The sequence below is a fragment of the Fringilla coelebs genome (genome assembly GCF_963513975.1).
Source record: "Fringilla coelebs genome assembly, chromosome: 12".
In the NCBI taxonomy this organism is placed as follows: Eukaryota; Metazoa; Chordata; class Aves; order Passeriformes; family Fringillidae; genus Fringilla; species Fringilla coelebs.
Window position 1 is genome coordinate 21,054,531 of NC_140038.1, and position 21,070 is coordinate 21,075,600.

At 45.3% G+C, this 21,070-nt stretch overlaps 1 protein-coding gene across 1 annotated transcript in view; it reads left to right on the plus strand.

The window, feature by feature from the left end:
• IQCH (IQ motif containing H) overlaps window positions 1-20,357 on the plus strand; it is a 50,403-nt gene extending 30,046 nt beyond the window's left edge. The window contains exons 15-21 of the mRNA XM_084213836.1: window positions 7,032-7,152; window positions 8,190-8,476; window positions 13,761-13,928; window positions 16,389-16,514; window positions 17,021-17,082; window positions 18,865-18,973; window positions 20,226-20,357. Of these exons, the coding sequence (XP_084069962.1) occupies window positions 7,032-7,152; window positions 8,190-8,476; window positions 13,761-13,928; window positions 16,389-16,514; window positions 17,021-17,082; window positions 18,865-18,973; window positions 20,226-20,327 (975 nt within the window). The 3' untranslated portion in view covers window positions 20,328-20,357. The remainder of the gene's footprint in view (window positions 1-7,031; window positions 7,153-8,189; window positions 8,477-13,760; window positions 13,929-16,388; window positions 16,515-17,020; window positions 17,083-18,864; window positions 18,974-20,225) is intronic.
• The last annotated feature ends 713 nt before the right edge of the window (window positions 20,358-21,070 follow it).

The window sequence follows — 21,070 nt, forward strand, 5'->3', positions numbered from 1 at the left end:
TCTTTTCCTTACATGCTGTAATTCAGTTAATTTATTATAATGAGGAAATTAGAATCTTTTCAAAAGGTGACTATTCTGGACAACTTTTGGTCTGAATCACCTAAAACAAGATTTGGATGCCTCTTGCAGGATTTTGCAATGATTGCTGTTGGGAAATAGGAAAGCAAAATGCAGGATGTTCCTTTAAATGAACCTTTTTTGGCCAGCTTTTAAAAGTCCTGCAGTAAGTAATGGATGAATTCTGGGATTAGCTGGCAGTCAGGAATAGTGGGGAGCAGATTGTGTCCTGCTTGGATGAATTCCAGGTACTGAGATTTCCACATCTTATTTCTTTACCGGGTTCAGGAACTGAGAGTAGGATGTGTGTGCAAACAAATCAGGATAAAACCAATCCATCAAAAATGTAATTTCAGAAACCTGCCACTGCCAGCACACTCCTTTCTGACCCCCTTTGAACACAGCAGAGCTTCCTAACACTGCTTTTTTCCTGAGTTTTTATTAATTGATCTGAGTGTAACACCTAGAGCCCGGGGAGGGGGTTCTTCAGGAAGGAGCCAGCTGTGCACGTGGGATTGCAGGTGTGGTATTCTTCCAGCCTGGAGAGGGCCAGAAACCCTGACAGATCCCCAGAAAATGCATTTCCAGCATTTTAACATTTCTTCTAACTGATATCACGCTTAATAGGGAAAGAAAAGGAGCCCAAAGACTTCAGGAGGAGCTCAGTGATGGAAGGGAGTAGTGCTGGAGGTTTTCTTAGCGTGAGCAGAGCAATTATTCCAAATAATTGAAATATTCATTGCACCTGCAGCCAATCCTCAGTTTATTGAGATTATCTGCATGCGATGAGCAAATCTGAGGTGAAATAAAGCAGAATTGTATCCCTGGGCTTGGTGCAACCCAGAATATCATCCCTGAACCACAAGCAGGGGCTCTGCAAGCTGTTGGGCTGTGTGTCCTATTGATTTAATATGCTCCTAATCAGTACATAAAGCTATAGGCCTGCAGTGTTAATTTTTCATATGCTTACAAAGTACCCTTTGATTTTCTGTCACGCGTTAATTACAGCGTTTTGCCATTAAATAGGAAGCTTTGTGTAAACTAATTACTAGGTAATCATTGTCTACCGCCAGCGTGCTGTTCCTACCTTTTATTTTATTCGAGAAATGCACAGATCTCAGTCTGGAACCACTATACCTTCCAGCCATTAGCTCTCACTAATTCATAGCATTATTGTGCTAAGATTGTAGGAGTTGTAATTGTTGTGGTATCAGTGCTGTTAATTACCGGAGTAAACAGTTGAAATGGTGCCAAGGTCTATTGTACAAGGCAGAGGAAAAGGAGGTTTAAATGTTACTTCCACCATCTGGGGACTGGAGGAGAGGCAAATGCTAGAAAACAGCAGTGAGGCAATATCAGAACTTCAGCTCCAGGGTTTGAGGCCATATGGATCCAGAATATTTTGAATCAATTGAATTTAAGTGCCAGTTTGTAGCAATAACAGTGGGGAAGGAGAGGATAAAGCAGGAGCACTAAAGAAATCTGAAATGCCTTAATGTTGGTGCAGCCAATAAAAGGCCTGCTTGGATTATTTTAAAAATGTTTGTTTTGCTAAAATCCAAAAAGTAACACATAGGCAACTCTGGGAATAAAGGGAGTTTAAGTGTGTGTTGTTTGTGAAAAACAATGCAGGTTTTGTCTGACAATTCCTGTAGCATTACAGCAATTTCCATAAAATTCCTGGGAAGTGACTGTGGATTTTCCATATAAGGTTTTTTTTCTTTCTGAAACCACATTTTTGGAATTCATTAGAATATTTTGTTTAGAGATACAAACCAGAAAGGAGAGCAAGTCACAGGAGTGTAGTAAATTTATAGAGATGGAAAAAGAGGAAAATCAATTAATTGGGAAAATAATTTTCAACTGAGGGCATCAGAATTGTCTGTGCACTTGCAGAAATCTCACTAAAAGGCAGGAAAAGGCACTGGCAGAAATCTCACTAAAATGCAGGAAAATGCCTCCAAACATTCCTGATCTCATTTTATATGAGAGTTAACATCCCAATGTCCTGAACTTACAAATGCTGCCCTTGAAATAAATACATGATTATTGTTTTGAAGAGAGATTTTTGAAGATCATGACAATTATGTTTTCTTTTCTCTGAAGGAAGATGTGGGGAGCCTTGAAGATGCAGGATGCACCTTGCAAAAGAGACAATTTGGAATATTTCTTTGGATTAGAAAGCAAACTAACTAATAAAATTATCCTCATCTTAAATTAGCATTTGGTGGATAAACAAGCAGAATTCTTTGCCACTTTGAAGATCCTTTTCCCGGCTGATTTTTGCAGCACAGATTTGATTTTCGGTTTCCCTGCATAGATTGTTTTCCGAGCAGGGATCTGGCAGCAAATTGCTGCTGCCACTTTCGGAGTGTTTGCAGGAAATAGGAAGGATCTCTCTTCCTAAACAATCCTGGTTTATTTATTTTTTATTGGTCTGTTAGCAGATGTTGAAGTAGTTCAGGGCACAATGTAAACATGTGCTTTTCAATGGATGCTAAATAGGAAAGTGCACAATGAAAGGAGCACTCGGGAGGGGGTTTGGAGCAGGGCAGAGGGGGTTCTGAGGGGTTTTTGTGCGTCTGCTGTTGAATTTAGAATTAAAAGAAGTGCTCGATCCTTCTGTGCCCAAACCCTCAGCGTGCGGAGCGGCAGCGCCAGCCCGGCCGCAGAGCCGTGGCCCCATGTGGTGCGAGAAAAGGAGCAGCACTTGAAGGGCTGGAGATTTGAAAGGAGCTCAGGGCCTTGTTCTGGGAGTCTGGAAGGGGCCGGGCCGTCTGTGGGGTTCATTGAAGCGCGGCAGATGCGCCCCAGCCCCACAAAACCCCTCGAGTGGGAGCAGCGCGTCCTGCGAGCGCGGATGAGCCCGGGCAGCGCAGGATGCTGGGCTCGGGGTTCAGCATCCCCTCCGTGGCAGGCAGCTGAGATGGGCCATTAGCTATCAGGGAAAATTGTCTGTGCTCCTTTCAGCAGATGGAGCAAATATTTTACAAAGCAATTTTACATAGGAAAAGCATTTGTGTGAGGCGGTAATGACGGCTGTTTGCCATGATGGGACCCGAGCTCAGAACGTGCTTTCCCAGCTCTGGGGAAGGCAAAATTGGCACTTTTTTAATTTTAAAATTTGCAGTTAACAGTGAAAAGCCCGGGCTTTAAATCAGGTGGCGAGCTATGAGTAGATAGAGGGTGTTCAGTGCGTTGCTTCCAAAGCCATTCCCAGTTTTAGAGATCTCTCCGTTTATTCTGTTCACTGTGGTACTTTGTGCTTCTGGCCAGGGTGGGCCTGTCTGAATTAGGAAAAAAGTGTCCAACCAGCTTAATTTGCAAAATAGGAAATAATGGCAGTTATTTGGTCATTTGGGCAGCAGTCACTGGCTTCTTCCATGGTGTCACTGAGAACATCACAACGAGCTGGGCTGGACCAGTTCCCACCCAGACTGGAGTAAGTTATCCCAGCTCCACTGCTCACAAGAGAAAGGGTGGGTTATAAATGGCAGGAACTGTCACTGTGCCATCCAAGTGGCAGAAATTGCCACAGCTCCACTGACTGCAGCAGTCGTGGCACTGTGTATTGCTCAGGAGCTCTCTGCTGATTTCATTCCTCTCTGCCTCACTCAGCTTTGCTTTAAAGGAATTTGGAGTCCCTTTCTTCACTCTGTTTGCTTGCAATGTCTAAATAATTTCCTTTCCCTCTGATTTTTAGCTAAAAAGCCCTGCATCTTACACAGCCTGCTCTGCAGCCTCTCTCTTTCTCCAGACCTTTCTTCCTGTTTCTGTTTCTTCTTATTTAATTATTTCTCTTCTCAACTAGCTTTTCGGCTTTTCTTTCTTTTTCTTTCTGTCTCCAGCAGATTTCCTACCACAGCCTTCAACATCTGCCATGCTTGGTCCTAATTTTGTGAATTTTGTGTTGCAACTGCCTAAGAAAACCTTTCAAAATTCATCTTGCAGAAGGGTGAGAAATTATTTCTCAATTAGTGGGAAAAAGCTGTAATTTTTTTTTTTTGGTGCTTCTTCATTGTTATAAAAAGGTGCTAAACCAATTTGGAGAGATGTAAAGATTTCTACATGATGTAAACAATATTTGGGCTGTTCATTTTTACCGCTACTAAGAAACATCAGCTGCAAGGTTTGAACAAATGCTCCCTGTTTCTGTTGAGTCCGTGGTCCTGGATTGTTTTGGGCCACATCAAGAGAGAAAACATTGGTAGGCTCTGCTGGAGATACTGTCCAATTTAAATGAAATTAGCCAGCTGAGCACTGATCCTTTTAAAAGGTTTGACTTCATGAGTGAATGTTGGATCCGGGCTTGAATTTGCCTACTAAAACTCCCTATAATCAGGATTATTGCCTTTTTAGAGCTTACAGTTGCAAAAACACCCTCCAACCAGAATTCCAGGAGCTGATCCTTACAGAGTGCCTCCCTTCTGTGAGCTCCCTGAGTGCCCAGGCTTTGTTCAGAGCCCTGCCACCTTGGCTTGGGGCTCAAGGGAGGTTTGGCAGGTTTTCTTGAATTGGTGATTTGTTTAAAATCCTGCTTTGTTTCTGTCAGACAGGTTTGGTGCTCACATCCTTCACACTCCCCAGAGCTGTGGCTGCCCCTGGACCCCTGGAGGTGTCCAAGGCCAGGTTGGAGCCTGGGATAGTGACAGGGATGGAATGGGATGGGATTTAAGTTCCCTGCAACCCAAACCATTCCAGGATTCCATGATCTGTTATCCTGAAGCACCGTCCTTAGCTGTGCAAGAAGAACTTTCAAAAGGCAGAGAAAATTTCCTTGGAAGCTGTGCCTGATTTTGCAGCCAGGTTAGGGAGGTTTCTTCCACAGCCACGTGTGATCCTCCAGCTCTGTGTGAAAGGAGAGACAGCTCAGAACTGTGGCACTGGAGATTGGTGTCCCACTTTAATTGTTCCTTACACAGCACTCCCAAATGCCTCCACATCCAGCAGAGATTTCTGGGGATTTTTCCCCCCCTGTGATTTATTAAAATCTTTCAGGCAGCCATGGCACACCTCTTGCTGTGTTTGTTTCTATATTTCTGTTTAAAGGGCTCCATGCCCCAGGTCAGCAGGTCTCAGGGATGAGGTGGGAGTGACTGAGGCCAGCTGGGAACTGATTTGTGGGGCAGCAATTCCAGGCCATCCATCATGGCTCACATCCTCCCTCCAAAGATGAGAGGATTTTCATGAGCCACCTCAGCCTGTGCCTTGTTGGCTCAGCAATAATTCAGCACAAATGCAAACCCACACAAGGCCAATGGGTATCTGCTCACTGCTCTGCTGCTTCAGTCAGCTCAGCCATCCAAACTCCAAATTCCTCCTTCAGATCCTCAGGAAATGAGCAGGGTAAAGACCTGAAACTGGGTAAATTCTGAGCTTGGATCTCATGTTTTATGTGCTCCTTTGTTTTTGGGTAAATTCTGAGCTTGGATCTCATGCTTTATGTGCTCCTTTGTTTTTGCCCTGAGGTTGTGCTGCTCAATGTATTGATCTACTGACTAAAAACATTTTAACCCCTTTTTTGTGATATTTTTTAAGTCAAGAACATCTTTTTCTCCTTATTATATGACAGGATCCCACATTTCCCATATCAGCATCACCATCTGAGCACCCCCATATTTTTAAGGCATTTTTTCTCTCTTTGTCCCCCTTCCATGGCTGGGCAACTGAGGCCCAGGTGGAACATCCCTTTCCTGCAGTCTCAGGGTTTATCCATCTCTCCTGCATGCAGGGTCCAACCCAGATTCCCCAGCTGTCCAGAGGAAATGTGGCTGCCCCTGGATCCCTGGAAATGTCCAAGTTTGGATGGGCTGGGAGCAGCCTGGGACAGTGGAAGGTGTCCCTGCCATGGCAGGGGAGGCACTGGAGGGATTTCAGTTCCCTGCCCCCCCAAACCATCCAGTGATTCCACTCATTGCTCCATCCCCCTCGTGCTGGTAGGCAAATCCCAGTGAAGTCATTTTGAATTTGCATTTTTGGTTACTTTCCATCATGTGCTCCATGACAAAGCCCATCTCTACAAACTCACTGCTCCAGAAAAACAGCTTTAATTTTTTATTTGCTATTCTTAGCTGTCAGCCATAAGGTTTCCTCGTGTTCCTCCAGAGCCTGGGATGAAGTGATTGTGGCTGAGGACAGCAGGGCCAGAGGAGGGCTGGGCATTGCTGCAGCACGGGGGGCTGAGGAGAGGGGATGGAAAACAGGGGAAAGAGCCCCAGGGGAGCAGGGGGAGGCTCATGGAGCAGCAAGAAAAGGAGCCTGAAGCAATCCAGTCAGGGTCCTTGCACTTTATATGCTCCTGTTCTTCTGGGACTTTGGGGAGCAGTAAAAGCAGAGCAGTTACTTGCTGTATTTAATGGGGCTGGGCTGTGTGTGTGATAATAAAGAATTTAAAACTAGGAAAAAAGCTGCTTTAGCTGTGGAGTGACTAATCAAATCCCACCAAAGACACAGGCCCTTGGGAATTTGTTACAGATATTTTACAGATTTAAAAGGATATCTCCTGCTTTAGAAATGCTTTTGCTTGATTATTTCTTTTTTTTTTTTTCTATATAAAGGGTATTTGTGTTGATAGAAGAGCTTAAGCATAGAACCAGCAAAACTATTGCTGGCATATGTGACTATTTCCATATGCTGCTTCAAAATACAAGCAATGTACAAGTTATTGACTGCTGCTATTGATCCCAAAGCAGTTACCAAGTACTTGGCATTTTCAGATGCCAGATCCAATTATTGATATAAATTATAATGCAAGAGATGCTGTGCTGAGGGGGAGATTGGCTTTCAGAGAAGGACAGTTTGCAGGAGGAGGGAAGAGGAGCAAGCAGAAAAATTAAAAAAGGCTTCCTGACTGTGGGTAAACAGTAACCACATTTTTTTTTTGCCTGTTGGAGGCCTGGTTTTTAATCACCCCACAAGCAGTTTTCATTTCTGTAGTAAAATTGCTTGTGGTTCTATTTAATTTGTTTCTGCAGGAGCTAGCTTTGGTGAAGATCTCCCAGGAGCTGCCGGGCCTTTTAGCACAGCACGTACAGCCAGTCAATGAGAAACGATTCCCTACATGGGAAAAATTCCTCCAAACATTTCTTACTCAAGGTAAATAAGACTGCAAAGTCGCTGGGAAGTGTTAGAAGGAGTAATTATGCCATATTGTCTGCCATATTCTTGTTAGTCTTGGGCCCATTTAAATATTTATCTCCTTTTATTTCTCCATTATGCTTCAAATGTTCATTTACCAATGAATTATAGGCCACTGTTCTATCATTCACTTGTCCTATCCAAGCTTTTAGTCCATATTAATCCTGGGTTCTGAATCCATAAGCACCAACTCCTTAATCCTTGGGTGCTGCACAAAAGGCTGCCACATTTGGGGAAAGGTTTTAGGGAATTCCAGCACGTGAGGTAAATGTGAGAATATTTAATATATAGATTTCTTTATGGAACAGACAAGGATGAATCAAAGCCTTGAAGGTGTTTTTCTTTTTAAATAATGCTTAACACATCTAGTACTAATTTTATTACATGGCTGTTTATCCCAACAAATTGGATTATGGCATCAAATGCAAGGAAAAGGCAAATCCAGAATGCCAGGCAGTTACCTTGGTAATTTTCCTATGGAAAACCATGCTGGAAATTGTTATTTCCATGCCAAATTCCTCTTGTGGGTGAATGCCACAGGCAGACTCTTATCTAAGACCATTACATGGATGGGAGTCTCCAAGATGAGCTCCCAGCAGGAGTTACCATCCCCCAAATCCCAGCATTGCATTTCCCAGCTGTTCTGGGCTGGTGCTGAGCTGGATTCTCTCCTGCTACCCCAGAGCCTGTTTTCCAGTCAGTGTGGGACTGATCCCCTTTGGAAGTGGGAATGAAAAGCCCCTAATTGAACTCCTTCCTCCTCCAAGAGATCCAAAAGCCCCTAATTGAACTCCTTCCTCCTCCAAGAGATCCAAAGGCCACTAATTGAACTCCTTCCTCCTCCAAGAGATCCACGATTCTGGCTCTGCTGCTCCCCTTGCATTGATTTATTTGCTGTTTCTCCAGTCCCCCCTGGAGCTGGTGGCTCCATCCTGTGCACTCTGAAGGGCAGCACTGGTGGCTTTGATCCCAAGGGAATTCCTGTCCAATTCCAGGTGGGGTGATCGAAGCCTTCCCGCCCTCGGGCAGCGTCACCAACCTGACGGTGGATGTGCTGATAGAGCCCACGGGGGAGGTGACCCTGCTGGCCTCTGGGGATCAGCTCCACGCCGAGGGGCCCCTCAGATCTTCTGGCACCAGCATCCCCCAGCGTTCCGTGGACCCTGAGGTTCTCAGAGCTCTCTGCCTGAAAACTGGGGAGGCCTGTAAATCCAAAGGAGTGCTCGGCTACTTCTCCGTGGACTTCGCGGCTTTCACCCACCCCCGAACGGGGGAGCAGCAGGTGAGTGGGGCAGGTTTGGGACCTCACCCTGTCTCCCTGAGACTGAGAAATTCCAACTTTCCCATGGAACTCCCAAAAATATCAGGAGGAAGCTTTGCCCTTTGGAACAAACAGTTTCCAAACTCTGGGGCACGCCAGCTGAGGGAAGCGGGGGTGTATTCTGACAGCATCACGTGTAGAACTGAGGCATCTCCTCGTTTTTCACTCTCCTGACATTGTTTCCTTCTGGAATTTTCACCAAGTACCTCGGTGTATAGGATGTGTGTGACTGTAAAAGGGAACATCCCTGGATTTTAAGGCTGTGGGGAGCTGGGGAGCTTTCAGGTTTTTGAGAACTGACAACACTGTGGTGAACCAGAGAATCAGAATAATCATGGAATGGTTTGGGTAGGAAGGAACCTGAAAAATAATCTCATTCCAACCCCTCATTCTAGCACCTTCCACTATCCCAGGTTTCTCCAAACTCCCTCCAACCTGGCCTTGGACACTTCCAGGGGTCCACGGCTGCCACAGCTTCTCTGGGCCTGGCCCTCACAGTAGTTGTGAGCTCTGGAATTCTGATCCCAGCTATGTTTGACTCCCAAAATGGATGTGCACAGGCACTGTAATCAGAACTCTGGATGAGCCATACTGGACAAGTTCCATGAAAGTTCTTGAAAAGGTGAAGGGATGACATCCTCACCCATGGAAATCCATGAGAGTTCTGCCAATTGCTGAAATGCAGGATTGTTTCCTGGATTGTCAAGGTTGTGACATTTCCTGGCACAAACAAGGACATGTTAAATCATTTGGTGATTCTTGTGGCTTCTTAGAATTCCTGCCTGCTCCCTCTTGGTTTTCTTCCCTGTTCCCAGCTGATTTTTACCTTAACATTTCCTGTGTTTATCAGCATGTACCACAACTTTAACATTATTTAAGCACAGGTTTTTAAATTTAACTGGATGTGGAGGCAATTAATGAGGCCATCTGTCTTGGGAGAGAGAGATCACACAAAGGCTTGTGTTCCTGAAAGCACCATTTATTTGGCAAACAAGAAATCCTATCAGACCCTTGGAACATTTGCTCCCTCCTTTCACAAGGGTCCCCTTCAGTGCAGTAGGTGGGAGGCTCAGAGGCAGTTCCTGGAAGTACAGGATACTCAGGAATTCCTTCCAAGTGGGTTTTACAGAAAATGTTGATCTTTGGAGCACTAGGAGAAAAGGATGGATAAGGAACAATTTGTGTTGTCACAGTGGGAAGACAGAGCCTTGGCTGCCACGAGATCCAAGGGGCAGGGAAAGCTGGGACTCCACAAAATTCCCTGTTTGCCTCAGGAATTTGTTTCCATCTCAGTTTCAGGCACATGTGCCTTGATCCTGAGGGGAAGGGAGATGGAGATGCTGTCTTCAGTGTCTTGGGGAAGTGGAGGTGCATTCATTTGGAGTGAATCCCTTCTGATTCCCACTTTATTTTCCACAATGACCATTCCAAGCCAAGCCTTGGTCCCTTGGAGTGAGTGAAATCCTGCCCAGTGCTGTCAGATCCCAGACAAATCCACTGGACTGAGTGGGAATATCTAAACACATCGACTTCCTTACAGAATGATTGGGAGAAGCAGGATCCTAAGCCACCTTTTCCATGGCTCTGGTGGCTTTTGCACAGCCCCAGTCTTTCCCAGCAGTAGTGAGGGAATAATAAATTGGATGAAGCACTGGGGTTGGACAATTCCCACAGCCTCCCAAGGTGTCTCCAGACAGAACACAGCACATTTTTATGTGCTATTTTCCAACAAGAGCCACGGTGCTGCCATCAGCCATCTCCCAACCCTCTATCCAGCAGGACAGAGGAGTTGCAGAGCCCTAAAATTGGAGTTTTTGGGCGAGCCCCAGCCCATGCCAGCAGCTGCCACGAGATGGCAGCCGGAGGAGAGCCTGCCAGCACCGCCCCGATCAATCCTCCTGCAGGTTTTAAAAGTCATGAAAGCCACTCTCTTTGCGACGCCCCAGCTGCATTAATATTTTACTAATTGACATTTTTACAGTATCACTCAAGCACTTCTTTAAAACTAGCACGGGTGCTCTTCACAATAACGCAGCCGTCGATAGCAGCAGCGGATAAAACAGTTAAACCAGAGAGAGCCCAGCTGTAATTTAGTAACTCTTTAAGAATTTATGTTTCCTTCCCTTCTCAAGTTTACATTCTAAAGCCGAGGCGTTTTTATGGAAGCTGTAAAGAATTCCAGCATAATTGTGACTTTATTCACTGGAGACGTCTTCAGCACAAAGCGCCGGCTCTGGAGCTGCGTGTGCCCAAGGAGGATCCCCTGGAAGCAAATGTTTCCTTGGATAAACAGCCAGCAAATCTTGCAGGATGTATTTCTAACTCTTTTTTTTTTTTTTTTTTTCCATTGGTGGGATTCTGGAGAGTCCTAATCTGTTCTCTGCTTATCTTGACCAAAAACCAGACTTAAATCTATTTAAAATCTTAACTACTGCCTTTGGACTTTGAAAATCAAGTATCAGTTCTAGGCTGTTCTGTTCCAGTTTAATTTCTGAACATAAATTCTGAAAACCCTCACATTTCAGATGAAAACTCCTTGTGTTCTGCTATTTTTCCATGCAATCCTGTCAGGATTTGACACCCCCAATCATAAATGTGTACAATCACATCCCTGCCCTTATTGTGTATGCTCAGCAAATGGGCATGGGCTCAATAATAGATATTTGTTAATCTGTAGGATTGTATCATTCTTTACTTAAACTTTACCTTTGCACAGGTCATCTCCTAAGAGCTCCTGATTTACTGGAGGAGATGATTTATGTGCCCAGACCCCTCGTCCAGGCCCTGTGCTCTCCCATTTCTGTAAAGCACAAAGGGGATTTAAAGGACATTTTTGTGTTTCCATGGCAAAAGGGAATCCCCTGCTAGGATAAAGCTGGAAAATCTTGTGCCATCTGATCCTTCTTCCTTTCTCCCCCACGTCAGGGATGTTCTGGGACACATCCAGGGCAGGAGGGGACATGGCCACAACCAAAGTGTTCTCAGAGAGCCCTGAGCCAGGAAAACAATCCTTGGGGGTGATCCCAGCTGGCACCAAGGAGTGACCATTTGGCTGCTCTGAGTTCCAACAGGGGTGGTTCAGCCCCAGGCTCAGGGATGAAAGGAGGTGGACAGGTGGCTTCCAGCCATGTTTGCCTTCCTCCTATTCCTCCTCCTCCTTCTCCTCCCCACACTTATACTGGAAAATGCAAAATATTACAATGACTTTACCTGGGGAGAACGTGAAGCTTAAGGGGGTTTTGGAGCTCTCCTTTGTTACAGCAGGGGAGGGGATGGACCCCTTCCTTCATCCCCCCCGTATATCCAAACTCTTCATATTGTAGGCAGCAGCAGAAATGGGGCTGAGATGATGAAATCACACACAAAAACTGTTTAATCCCCTCTGGATGCAAACAGCAACTCCTTAAACCAGTATTTGGTCAATCTCATCATTTCCAGCACAAAAGCTGCCCTGCTAAAAGCTTCTTCTGTTCTTCCCTGCTCTCCCAGCCCCTCCTTGGGCAAGCTGGGGCCATTCCCTGCAGCAGGGGCTCCAGGAGAGCTCCTGTCCTTCCCAGAGCAGCTCCTGGGCACTGGAGCCAGCCTGGCTTGCTGGGGCTTTGTGTAGATGGTGTAAAATGGATCACACAAGTAATTACTGGGGTTTTATCTCCATCTGAAGTGAAAACAACGTCATCTGCTCGTGTTTGGGTTGTAGGCACTGACCAGGTGGGGTTGGTGTGGGTCCCAGGGAGGGGGGAATGGATTCATCCCCTGCTGATGGCTGCTTAGCTTTGCCAGGCTGCTTTGTTGATTTTAGCTGCTGTTAGGCCCTCAGGCCATTCCCTGCATTTTGCTCTGGGACTCACTTCAGTCACAGGGATGTTTTGGCTTTCCCTTTTTTATGGTGCCCCTTTAGTCCAGCGTGCCTCCTGCAGCTCTGTTTGTGCTCAGCAAAGCTTCAGGTGTGGGTTTTGAGGTCAGATGTAAGATCAGGGTCTGGATTAAGAGCAAACACTTCACTTGGAGCCAGTGAAAAGCCCTCAGATATCTGAGATTTTCACTCCCTGGTTCCCTCATGCAGCTTTGTCACTTCTTTCTGAGGGCAAAGTTTTAATTGAGAGGGTAAAACCCAGCTCAGACAAGATCTAGGACATATTGACACAGATTTTTTGATAATATTTATCAAAATTAATGGAACACTCCCACAATGTGAATAGTTCATCATTATTATTTGGTTCATTGAAAAGGTTGGCACACACTGGAAAAGGAGAAATGGACAGCAAAGTTCCTCCTGTCTCACAGAAGTGATGATAAACAATAAATTATTGAAGAAAATTGAGTATTATAATTGGGGAACATTCCCCTATTACTAAGTAAAGCCAGCCATTAGCATCCAATTTGCATTTTAGACCGTGCAGCAGGAAATATTTAAGTTGACAAATAGGATATTTAATACAGCAACAGATACTTGGCAGTTAGACATTAACAACTGTTACTGGGGTGATTTATTCCCCATTATCCAAAGGGCATTACTCTGTGCATATGATTCTGAAATTAACTCCAGTTTTCCAAGAGGCCTTGGCTGCCTGACCCCTTAATATCCTTATAATGAGTCCATTTACCATTCCAGGGCTGAGGCAAGTTGTTCACTGGGAGATTTGTTTTAAGGGGTCCTCTGTAGGGCAGCTCTTGGTGTGTGGGAACATTTCTCACTGGCAGGGTAGGCACAGGGATTTTTAAAGTGGGAAAAACTCCTGGGAAAACCAAGCTCTGGTTATTGGGGTGGAGGGGCCTTGCAGAAGCAATCCAAGGTGCTTCCCTCAGCCTCCCTGAAGGATTATCTCTGAAGTTACAGAAGAGTTCTGGCTGTTCCTGTTTGGAAGTGGTTGGTGGAATCACAGAGTCCCAGAATGGTTTGGGTGGGAAGGGACTCTAAAGCCCATCCAGTGCCACCCCTGCCATGGCAGGGACACCTTCCACCTGCTCCAGCCCTGTCCAGCCTGGCCTGGGACATTCCAGGGATCCAGGGGCAGCCACAGCTGCTCTGGGCACCCTGTGCCAGGGCCTCCTTACCCTCACAGCCAGGAATTCCTTCCTCACATCTTCATCACTGCCAACCCTGCTCCAGCACCAGGGAGCCAAAAGCAGGAATGCCAACGAACAAGACAAAAAAAGGCAGAGATGTCCCTTCACAATTGCTGAATTTTACTCTTCTTGTTGTCCTTTTGAATTTATTTGAATGCCCCTCTTTGTTTTTGATTAGGTGTGGGCAACAGACCTTGACCTTTGCTACAGTGACCAGCTGGCCCTGAGTCAGCTCCTGGTGTACCTGACAGATGGAAATCTGGACTGTGGCTCCAGCATCCTGCAAGCACCTCTGGGAGCAAAGGAGAGCAAAAGCCAGCGGGTTCAGCACGAGGGGACCAGCCCTGTAAGCAGTGATGTGCCCCCAAACAGAACCATTCCTGGGACTCCCAGTTTGTGATCTGTTCCACAGGAGCTGAATCTGCTCCCTTCAGGTTTTAAACTGCTGCTTTTGGATTTTGCCAGGTCAATGAAGTCATGGGCCAACAGCACAGGGGAGTTAAAGTGGAACAATCCCATCCCTGGAAGTGCCCAAGGCTGGCTGGATGGGCTTGGAGCAGCCTGGGGTGTCCCAGGTGTCCCTGCCCATGGCAGGGAGTGGAACAGGATCAGCTTTAAGGTCCCTTCCCACCCAAACATTCTGGGTTTCTATAAAATGGGAAGAAAGGTCTTTAGAAAAGTCAGCATAAGTAGTGCCTGTCTGTACATACACGTAGGGTTAGAAAACAAAAGCTGTTTGCCATATTTTGACAGAGGATTCACAGCTCCCTTTTTTCCATCCATGGAGGAGGGAATGTATCACCATTCCAAAAATGTCACTGAGCTGTAATTTAGAGGTTAACGAGCTCTTGATCCATTGTTCTCGTCAAGCAACCACTTTTAGTTGGAGAGAAGTAAATTAGATCTGATTAGTCCCAGTAGTCCAAGTTTTAGAAATGAAAAGTAATCAAGTAGCAACTTTTTTAAAATTAAAATTGTGTCAGAATTAACAGAAATTTTTATTATTATATGCTTTATTTTTAATTCTTTCTGTATTTCTGGGATTTTTATCTCCTGAAGAGTTAACTACAAGACTGCAGTCTCCCAGGAAAAGAGAAAAAGAAACAAACCAAGAGACAAATGTTTTTACTGCACATGATCTGTAATGAATGATTAAGTAAAACACTTTGTGTAAAATTATGATGTTAATAATGATTCTGTCCCTTTTAATTTATTAGATATTCTCCATGCTGGTAGGGTTGATTTTGATAAAACGGAGCAGCCCCGCAGTTTGTGCAAGATTTTATTTTTAGAACTCCTTCTTTGAAAGAACAAATTTCCTAGATACTGCTGCTCCTGTAATTATGTACAAAACCAATCACTCATTATAGTTAGGATACATTATCTTCTAGACAGATGAGGCTAAATAAGCAACACATTAATAATTCATCCTGCAGTTCATTATGCATGTGTATGCATGCTTTGTAGCTGAAATAAGCACCTCATCAACCTGATGCCAACCCTTAAACAATAGTTCTGTGTTATTGCAGCCACATTCAAGTTTACGCTTGTTAAACTGCTGCTTGGATTATTTTATCAAGCATTCATTTATTTGTGGTCCCCTACTGCAGAGAAACAGATTTTGGAAGCTCCTTTTTTAAGTTAATGACTTGAGCAATGGGTGTTATTAATTCTCAGAATATTATAAACATGATTAATTTTCAGGCAGAGATGTATTAGATCAGGATTTCAGCTATGTCAACTTAAATGAGTCAATGTCAAAACAAATATCATTTTAGGGAAAATACTGTAAATTACAGGCTTTGATGTGCAGTGTCCCTGCTCCCAGGGACATTAAAAATAGGAACTGAAAATAGGAAAACCCTGGTTTAGAACAGCTCTGCCCAGACCTCCTCAGAGCAACATCTCTGTTCTTCTGGCACTGCTGAGAGTTTAAACTTGATACAGCACCAGCCTTTATCCAAGGGGGAGAGAGGGCAGGGCCAGGGAGGATATTGGGAATAAATTCCTCCCTGGGGGTGGGCAGGCCCTGGCACAGGTGCCCAGAGCAGCTGTGGCTGCCCCTGGATCCCTGGGATGTCCAAAGCCAGGCTGGATTCAGTGCTCTCGCAGAGCTCAGCGGCCACTGAAGCTGTGAAAACACCAAAACGTGGTTCATGGAGCAATTCTGTGGATCTGAGCTATCAAACAGGGGTTTATGGAAATGTCTGTGTCCAGCAGAGCTGTGAGGAACAGGAATTTCTCCAACTGGAGCCTTACTCCATGCTGAGTTCCCTGGCAAAAAGCCATTAATGGAATCCCAGGATCCCAGGATGCTTTGGGTTGGAAGGGAACTTTAAGTTTATCCCATTCCCCCCCTGCCATGGGCAGGGACACCTCCCACTCTCCCAGGGTGCTCCAAGCCCCATCCAGCCTGGCCTGGGACATTCCAGGGATCCAGGGGCAGCCAGAGCTTCTCTGGGAATTCCATTCCAGGGTCTCCCCACCCTCACAGGGAACACTTTCTTCCCAAAGTCCCACCTAACTCCACCCAATCAGTTTGAAGCCATTTCTTGTCCTGCCCCTCCATCCCGTGTGAAAAGTCAGTCAGTAATTCAGCATTTAGCTGTTGGGTTGGGATATAAATGGTGTGAAGATGAGGAATGCTGGGTGAAAAGTCAGTAATTCAGCATTTAGCTGTTGGGTTGGGATATAAATGGTGTGAAGATGAGGAATGCTGGGTGAAAAGTCAGTAATTTAGCATTTAGCTGTTGGGCTGTGCCACGAGCTGCTGTGACAGTGAGCAATCCCGGGTTGTTCTCTGCAGCCTGCCCCCAGCAGCCCCCGGTGTGCCGTGGCCAGCAGCCAGCTGAGGCACTCCAGCCTCTCAGGGCTCTCCTACAGCCTCCTCCTCCACATGTGCAAAGCTCGTGGCATCGGGTTTGACCTCCAGGTATGAACAGGAAAGATGAGAAAAATGTGATATTTGTTTTGCAGAATTTTTGTTTGTAAATTCTTTTATGATAAAACCCCTTCTAGCAATGTAAGTCATAAATCACTTCTAACATCATCCAACCATCAACCCACCACCTCCATGTTCACCCCTAAGCCTTCCAATTTTCACCCCTAAACCTTTCTTTCAATTTAAGTGTGTGTAAGACTTTTAGGGGTTAACCTGCCTCTTGATAAAAATAACTGTGTGAGGAGATCAGTTTTAAGATACTTTTGACCAGCTCTTACTGCTTTGAAACCCAAATATTTGCTGTGGAATAGACTCTGCTGTATTTATTGCATTCTCAACAATATGTTAGAGCAATAATCTATTTAAACTGAGCAAGAATTCCTTACACACAATTCCAAACCAGCCCTCCTTAGTTTGGGTGTGTACTTACTGTAGCACATTTATTACAATTCCTGCTATTTTAGGAATAAATAAAGCAATTTTGTCTTAATTCACAGGAAAAACAGGGAACAGTTTTTGTGTTGTATGAAGACCAGAAACGACACAGCCTGGGAATGATGTAAGTGTGACTGTCCCTAACCCAGGGTGACAAAGAGCTGGGGACACTCAGGGACACATTGGGAATGGAAGTGTGACTGTCCCTAACCCAGGGTGACAAAGAGCTGGGGACACTCAGGGACACATTGGGAATGGAAGTGTGGCTGTCCCTAATCCAGGGTGACAAAGAGCTGGGGACACTCAGGGATACAGATTGGGAATGATGGAAGTGTGGCTGTCCCTAGCCCAGGGTGACAAAGAGCTGGGGACACCCTGGCTGTGCAGGGAGTGACAAAGGCCAGTGACAAGGGCCCTGACCTCTCCCAGGACTGGCCTTTGGGGGAGTTTGAGGGTGGATTTCAGCATTTCAGCAATAAAAGAAGGCCAGGGCTGTGCTGAGCCCAGGGGCTGGTGGCACAGCAGGCTCAGGAGCTGCTGGAATTGCCTTCAGGAGAGCTGCATTCCCTTCAGGAGCACTCTCTCCCATGGATTAGCACAGCCTTACTCTTACAGGCAACGTTATTAAAAGCCTGACTTCCAGGAGGCAAAGGAGGGTGAAGTTAACTGCCTTTTTATATTGTTCTTGCCCAAGTTTCCTGCCCAAATAGATGTAATGAGTGAGGAGCTGAAGCGTTGTGCTCTCAGCCTGTTCTGTATTCCTTTGGTGCTGCAGCTATTTCATTAATGACCTGGATAACAAAACAGCTTCTTCAAGTGCTGGATGTGCCTGCAAGTGTTCTGGAGGGCAGGAATAGAATTCAAAATGATCTGCACAAATTGAAGGAACAATATGAGAAATAGAATTAGGTTTGGTTGGAACCAGGTGGAAGATATTACATTTAGAGAGCAGTAATGAATATGAGGAACAAGGAGGTTTTGGGAGCAGGATCTGTGAATTAAACCATGTCATGATCCTGTGGAAAAAGATAAGCAGTGTACCCTGGGAGATGCTGGAAGAAATCCTGCTGTTCTGTGAGAGGGAGGCAATGAAAATGTTTAGAGTTCTGGAGAGCATGACTGACATGGAAAGACTAAAAAGGAGAGGGAGGGCAGAAATGGGATCTGATAACGATCTCCCAGCACAGAAAAAGCCTCTGCAGGAAGGGAAAATCTGATTTTTTGGTAGTAAGACAAGAAGAAATAAACTCAACTTGCAACAAAGAGGATTCTTGTTGTTTGCCATCACATTTTCAGTGCATCTTCATAGCCTTAATTGGGAAATATTTTAAAGATTGTGGGAGTTGGAGCTTATAAAGTAACTGAAATACCTGAAACATCTCTGAGAATTACCCATTTTATTCCATCAGAGATCTGTGGTCAGTTCCAGTGAATGAGGCACGTTATTCCTCAGTGGAATTCCCTGTTCCACAAGGTGTGGGGAGTCTGTGTGGACCACAGGGAAACCAAAGCTTCCAAAGCTGCAACAATCCAAGGAGTGTCAGTCCTGCTGAAATGTCTCTCCCAAATTTGAGGCTGAAGCAAGTTTTTCCCAAGTGCTGTGGGTATTTCAAGTGTTCTGCTGCCTCAGTCCTTCCTCAGCAGTCACCTTTTGCTCGGAGTAGCTGAAACCTCTCTGCTTACTTCTGCTAAGTTGATTAATAAAAATTATTTATTACACAAATCCTTTCCGTTGACAAGTTAAAATGGAGCCTCATCTTTCATATCTCCCTGAAGATTTTCACCTTGTGAGATTGAAAATCCTCATTAAATTCCAGCACCAGGCAGGCACAAATGAGAGGGCGATTGTTTTTAAGCATGTGAAGGGAATCATTGGTAAACTCATTTGTTTGGATATCATTAACAGAACAATCGGAGAGGATCTCCAGGGGGTCCTCCTGACCTTTGCTCGCAATCTCTTCATCATCCATCAAGAAATATCAGCACCTAATATGCAAGGCGAGACCAATTTTAAGGTGAGGTGTTAATTAACTAACGATCCCGGTTAATTTCTGTACAAGGCCTGCAAATACCTCATGCTGGATCATAAACAAGTGCTAAACCATTCCTTTTTTATCACTGGCTGTGTGTGGTTTACAGTGTCTGGGTCAGTGTAGTGGGTCTCCCACGGAACCCGTTAGTTAAATTTAAGTTTGAAACTTTTTCTTTGAAAAGAGACATCCTTGAGCGTGAAATTATTTGTAATCTAATGCTCCTGAGTGTCCTTTGGAAGAGCAAAGGAGCTGTTGGCACTGCCTCACACAGTTCTGTCACAATTGCCTGCTTTATTTTAAAGGGACACCATCAAGGTAAGAATCTTAAATTAGAAACAAATCTCTCAGTTGGTAATAACTGCTTGGATTATTAACACTCATTTCTTTTAAGCAGGCAGCCACTAATCCATTCCTTCCCGCCCTCGCCCCGCCATGCCTTTCCCAAGTGGATTTTGTTCCAAATTTTCTCTGCTGTTTGAATGTGCCCATCCCTGGGTGCTCAGAGGGGGAGGACAAGGCACAGGGGCTCACCCCGGGGAGGTTCCCCCACCTTGCAGCCAGAGGCAGCGAAGAATCATCAACCCAACCCCGTGCCCTGGAACAAGCCCTCCTCACAAAGCTGCTTTTGATTCCACAGAATTGCTCAGCTGCCCACAGGGAGCTGCTTTTGCTGAGCTGCATCACCTTGAACTTTATAAAAACTTTCTAAGATCCTGTGTGTGTTTTGTGAAAGGTGAAGGGGAACACTGTGTTAGATTTGTATCTTCAGTCATGTCACATAATTTATAGCAGATTCTTTCCACCCTGACTGGATTTTCCACTAGAGTGTGAAATGACAGATTTTGGGGAAGACATAATTAAATTTCAACATGTTACAGAATGAACAACAACAACAAAAAAAAAAAATCCCATTTTTCAGTATGAGGGAATGAAAAGCAGCCACTGAGGAAAAATAAAAGAGAGAACTTTTCTCTATTGTGCATGAACATATGTGAAATAAAACACCTGTTAGTTAATTAGGAGTACAAATTGTATTTTTATTTACCTGGGATTTGTACATATTTACTAATAATTCCCCCCAGTGTCTCCAAAGTAATATTAAATTTAATTGGTGCATCCTGTCCCATGTAACCCTGTTACCTCTTCAAGGCAGGCCCTGCCAGCTGTGCACCCTGGCTGCTGGATTCCATTATAATGCCCATTAAATAACTTGTATTCCTGGAATCTGTTACAGATGGCAATTCGAGATATTGAAGCAATTCTAGGAGTTACAGCAGAGAACAAACTGAGATTGGAAAAAGAGCAACCTTGGGAAGCAGATGCTCTGAAAGAATAGTTAACAGAAAATGTTCAAGTGCCTCATTCCTTATGCTTCTGGAAATGCTTCCTCATCTGTAAGAACAGGTTTGGTTTTCCTTCTGAGCTGGTCTGTGAAGTAACATTAACTGAGACAGAAAACCTCTGTGGTTCCTGCCTGTGGCATTGGGAACACCCCACCTTCCTGGCTGGAAAGCACAGGATCGTCCTAATGCTCCTCACGTCCCTGTGGTCATTCCTGGAGCTCAGCATGTGGGTTAAAAATCTCATTAATGGGGTCACGCTGCCTTTGTCACTGACTCCGAGCAGGAGGAGCAGATCCACTGAAAAGAGCCCTGGGAGCCCAAATTCCCTTTCCAACAGGCTGAAGTCCTGAGCACTGCAAGGAAAGGAGTCCAGGGTCAGACCTGCCCCAGAGGCCACCAGGATGAGCAGAGGGATGGAGCAGCTCTGCTGGGAGGAAAGGCTGGCACAGCTGGGATTGTTCAGATTGTTCACCTGGGCAGGAGAAGCTTTGGGGTGAGCTCACCGTGGCCCTGAAGGGGCTGCAGGAAAGATGGAGAGAGACCAGTCAGGAGGGGCTGGAGTGCCAGGACACAGGGGAATGGCTTCAAACAGAAGGAGACTGGGGTTAGCTGAGATATTGGGAAGGAATCCTTTCCCTGGGAGGAGGGGCAGGCCCTGGCACAGGGTGCCCAGAGCAGCTGGGGCTGCCCCTGGATCCCTGGCAGTGCCCAAGGCCAGCCTGGATGGGGCTGGAGC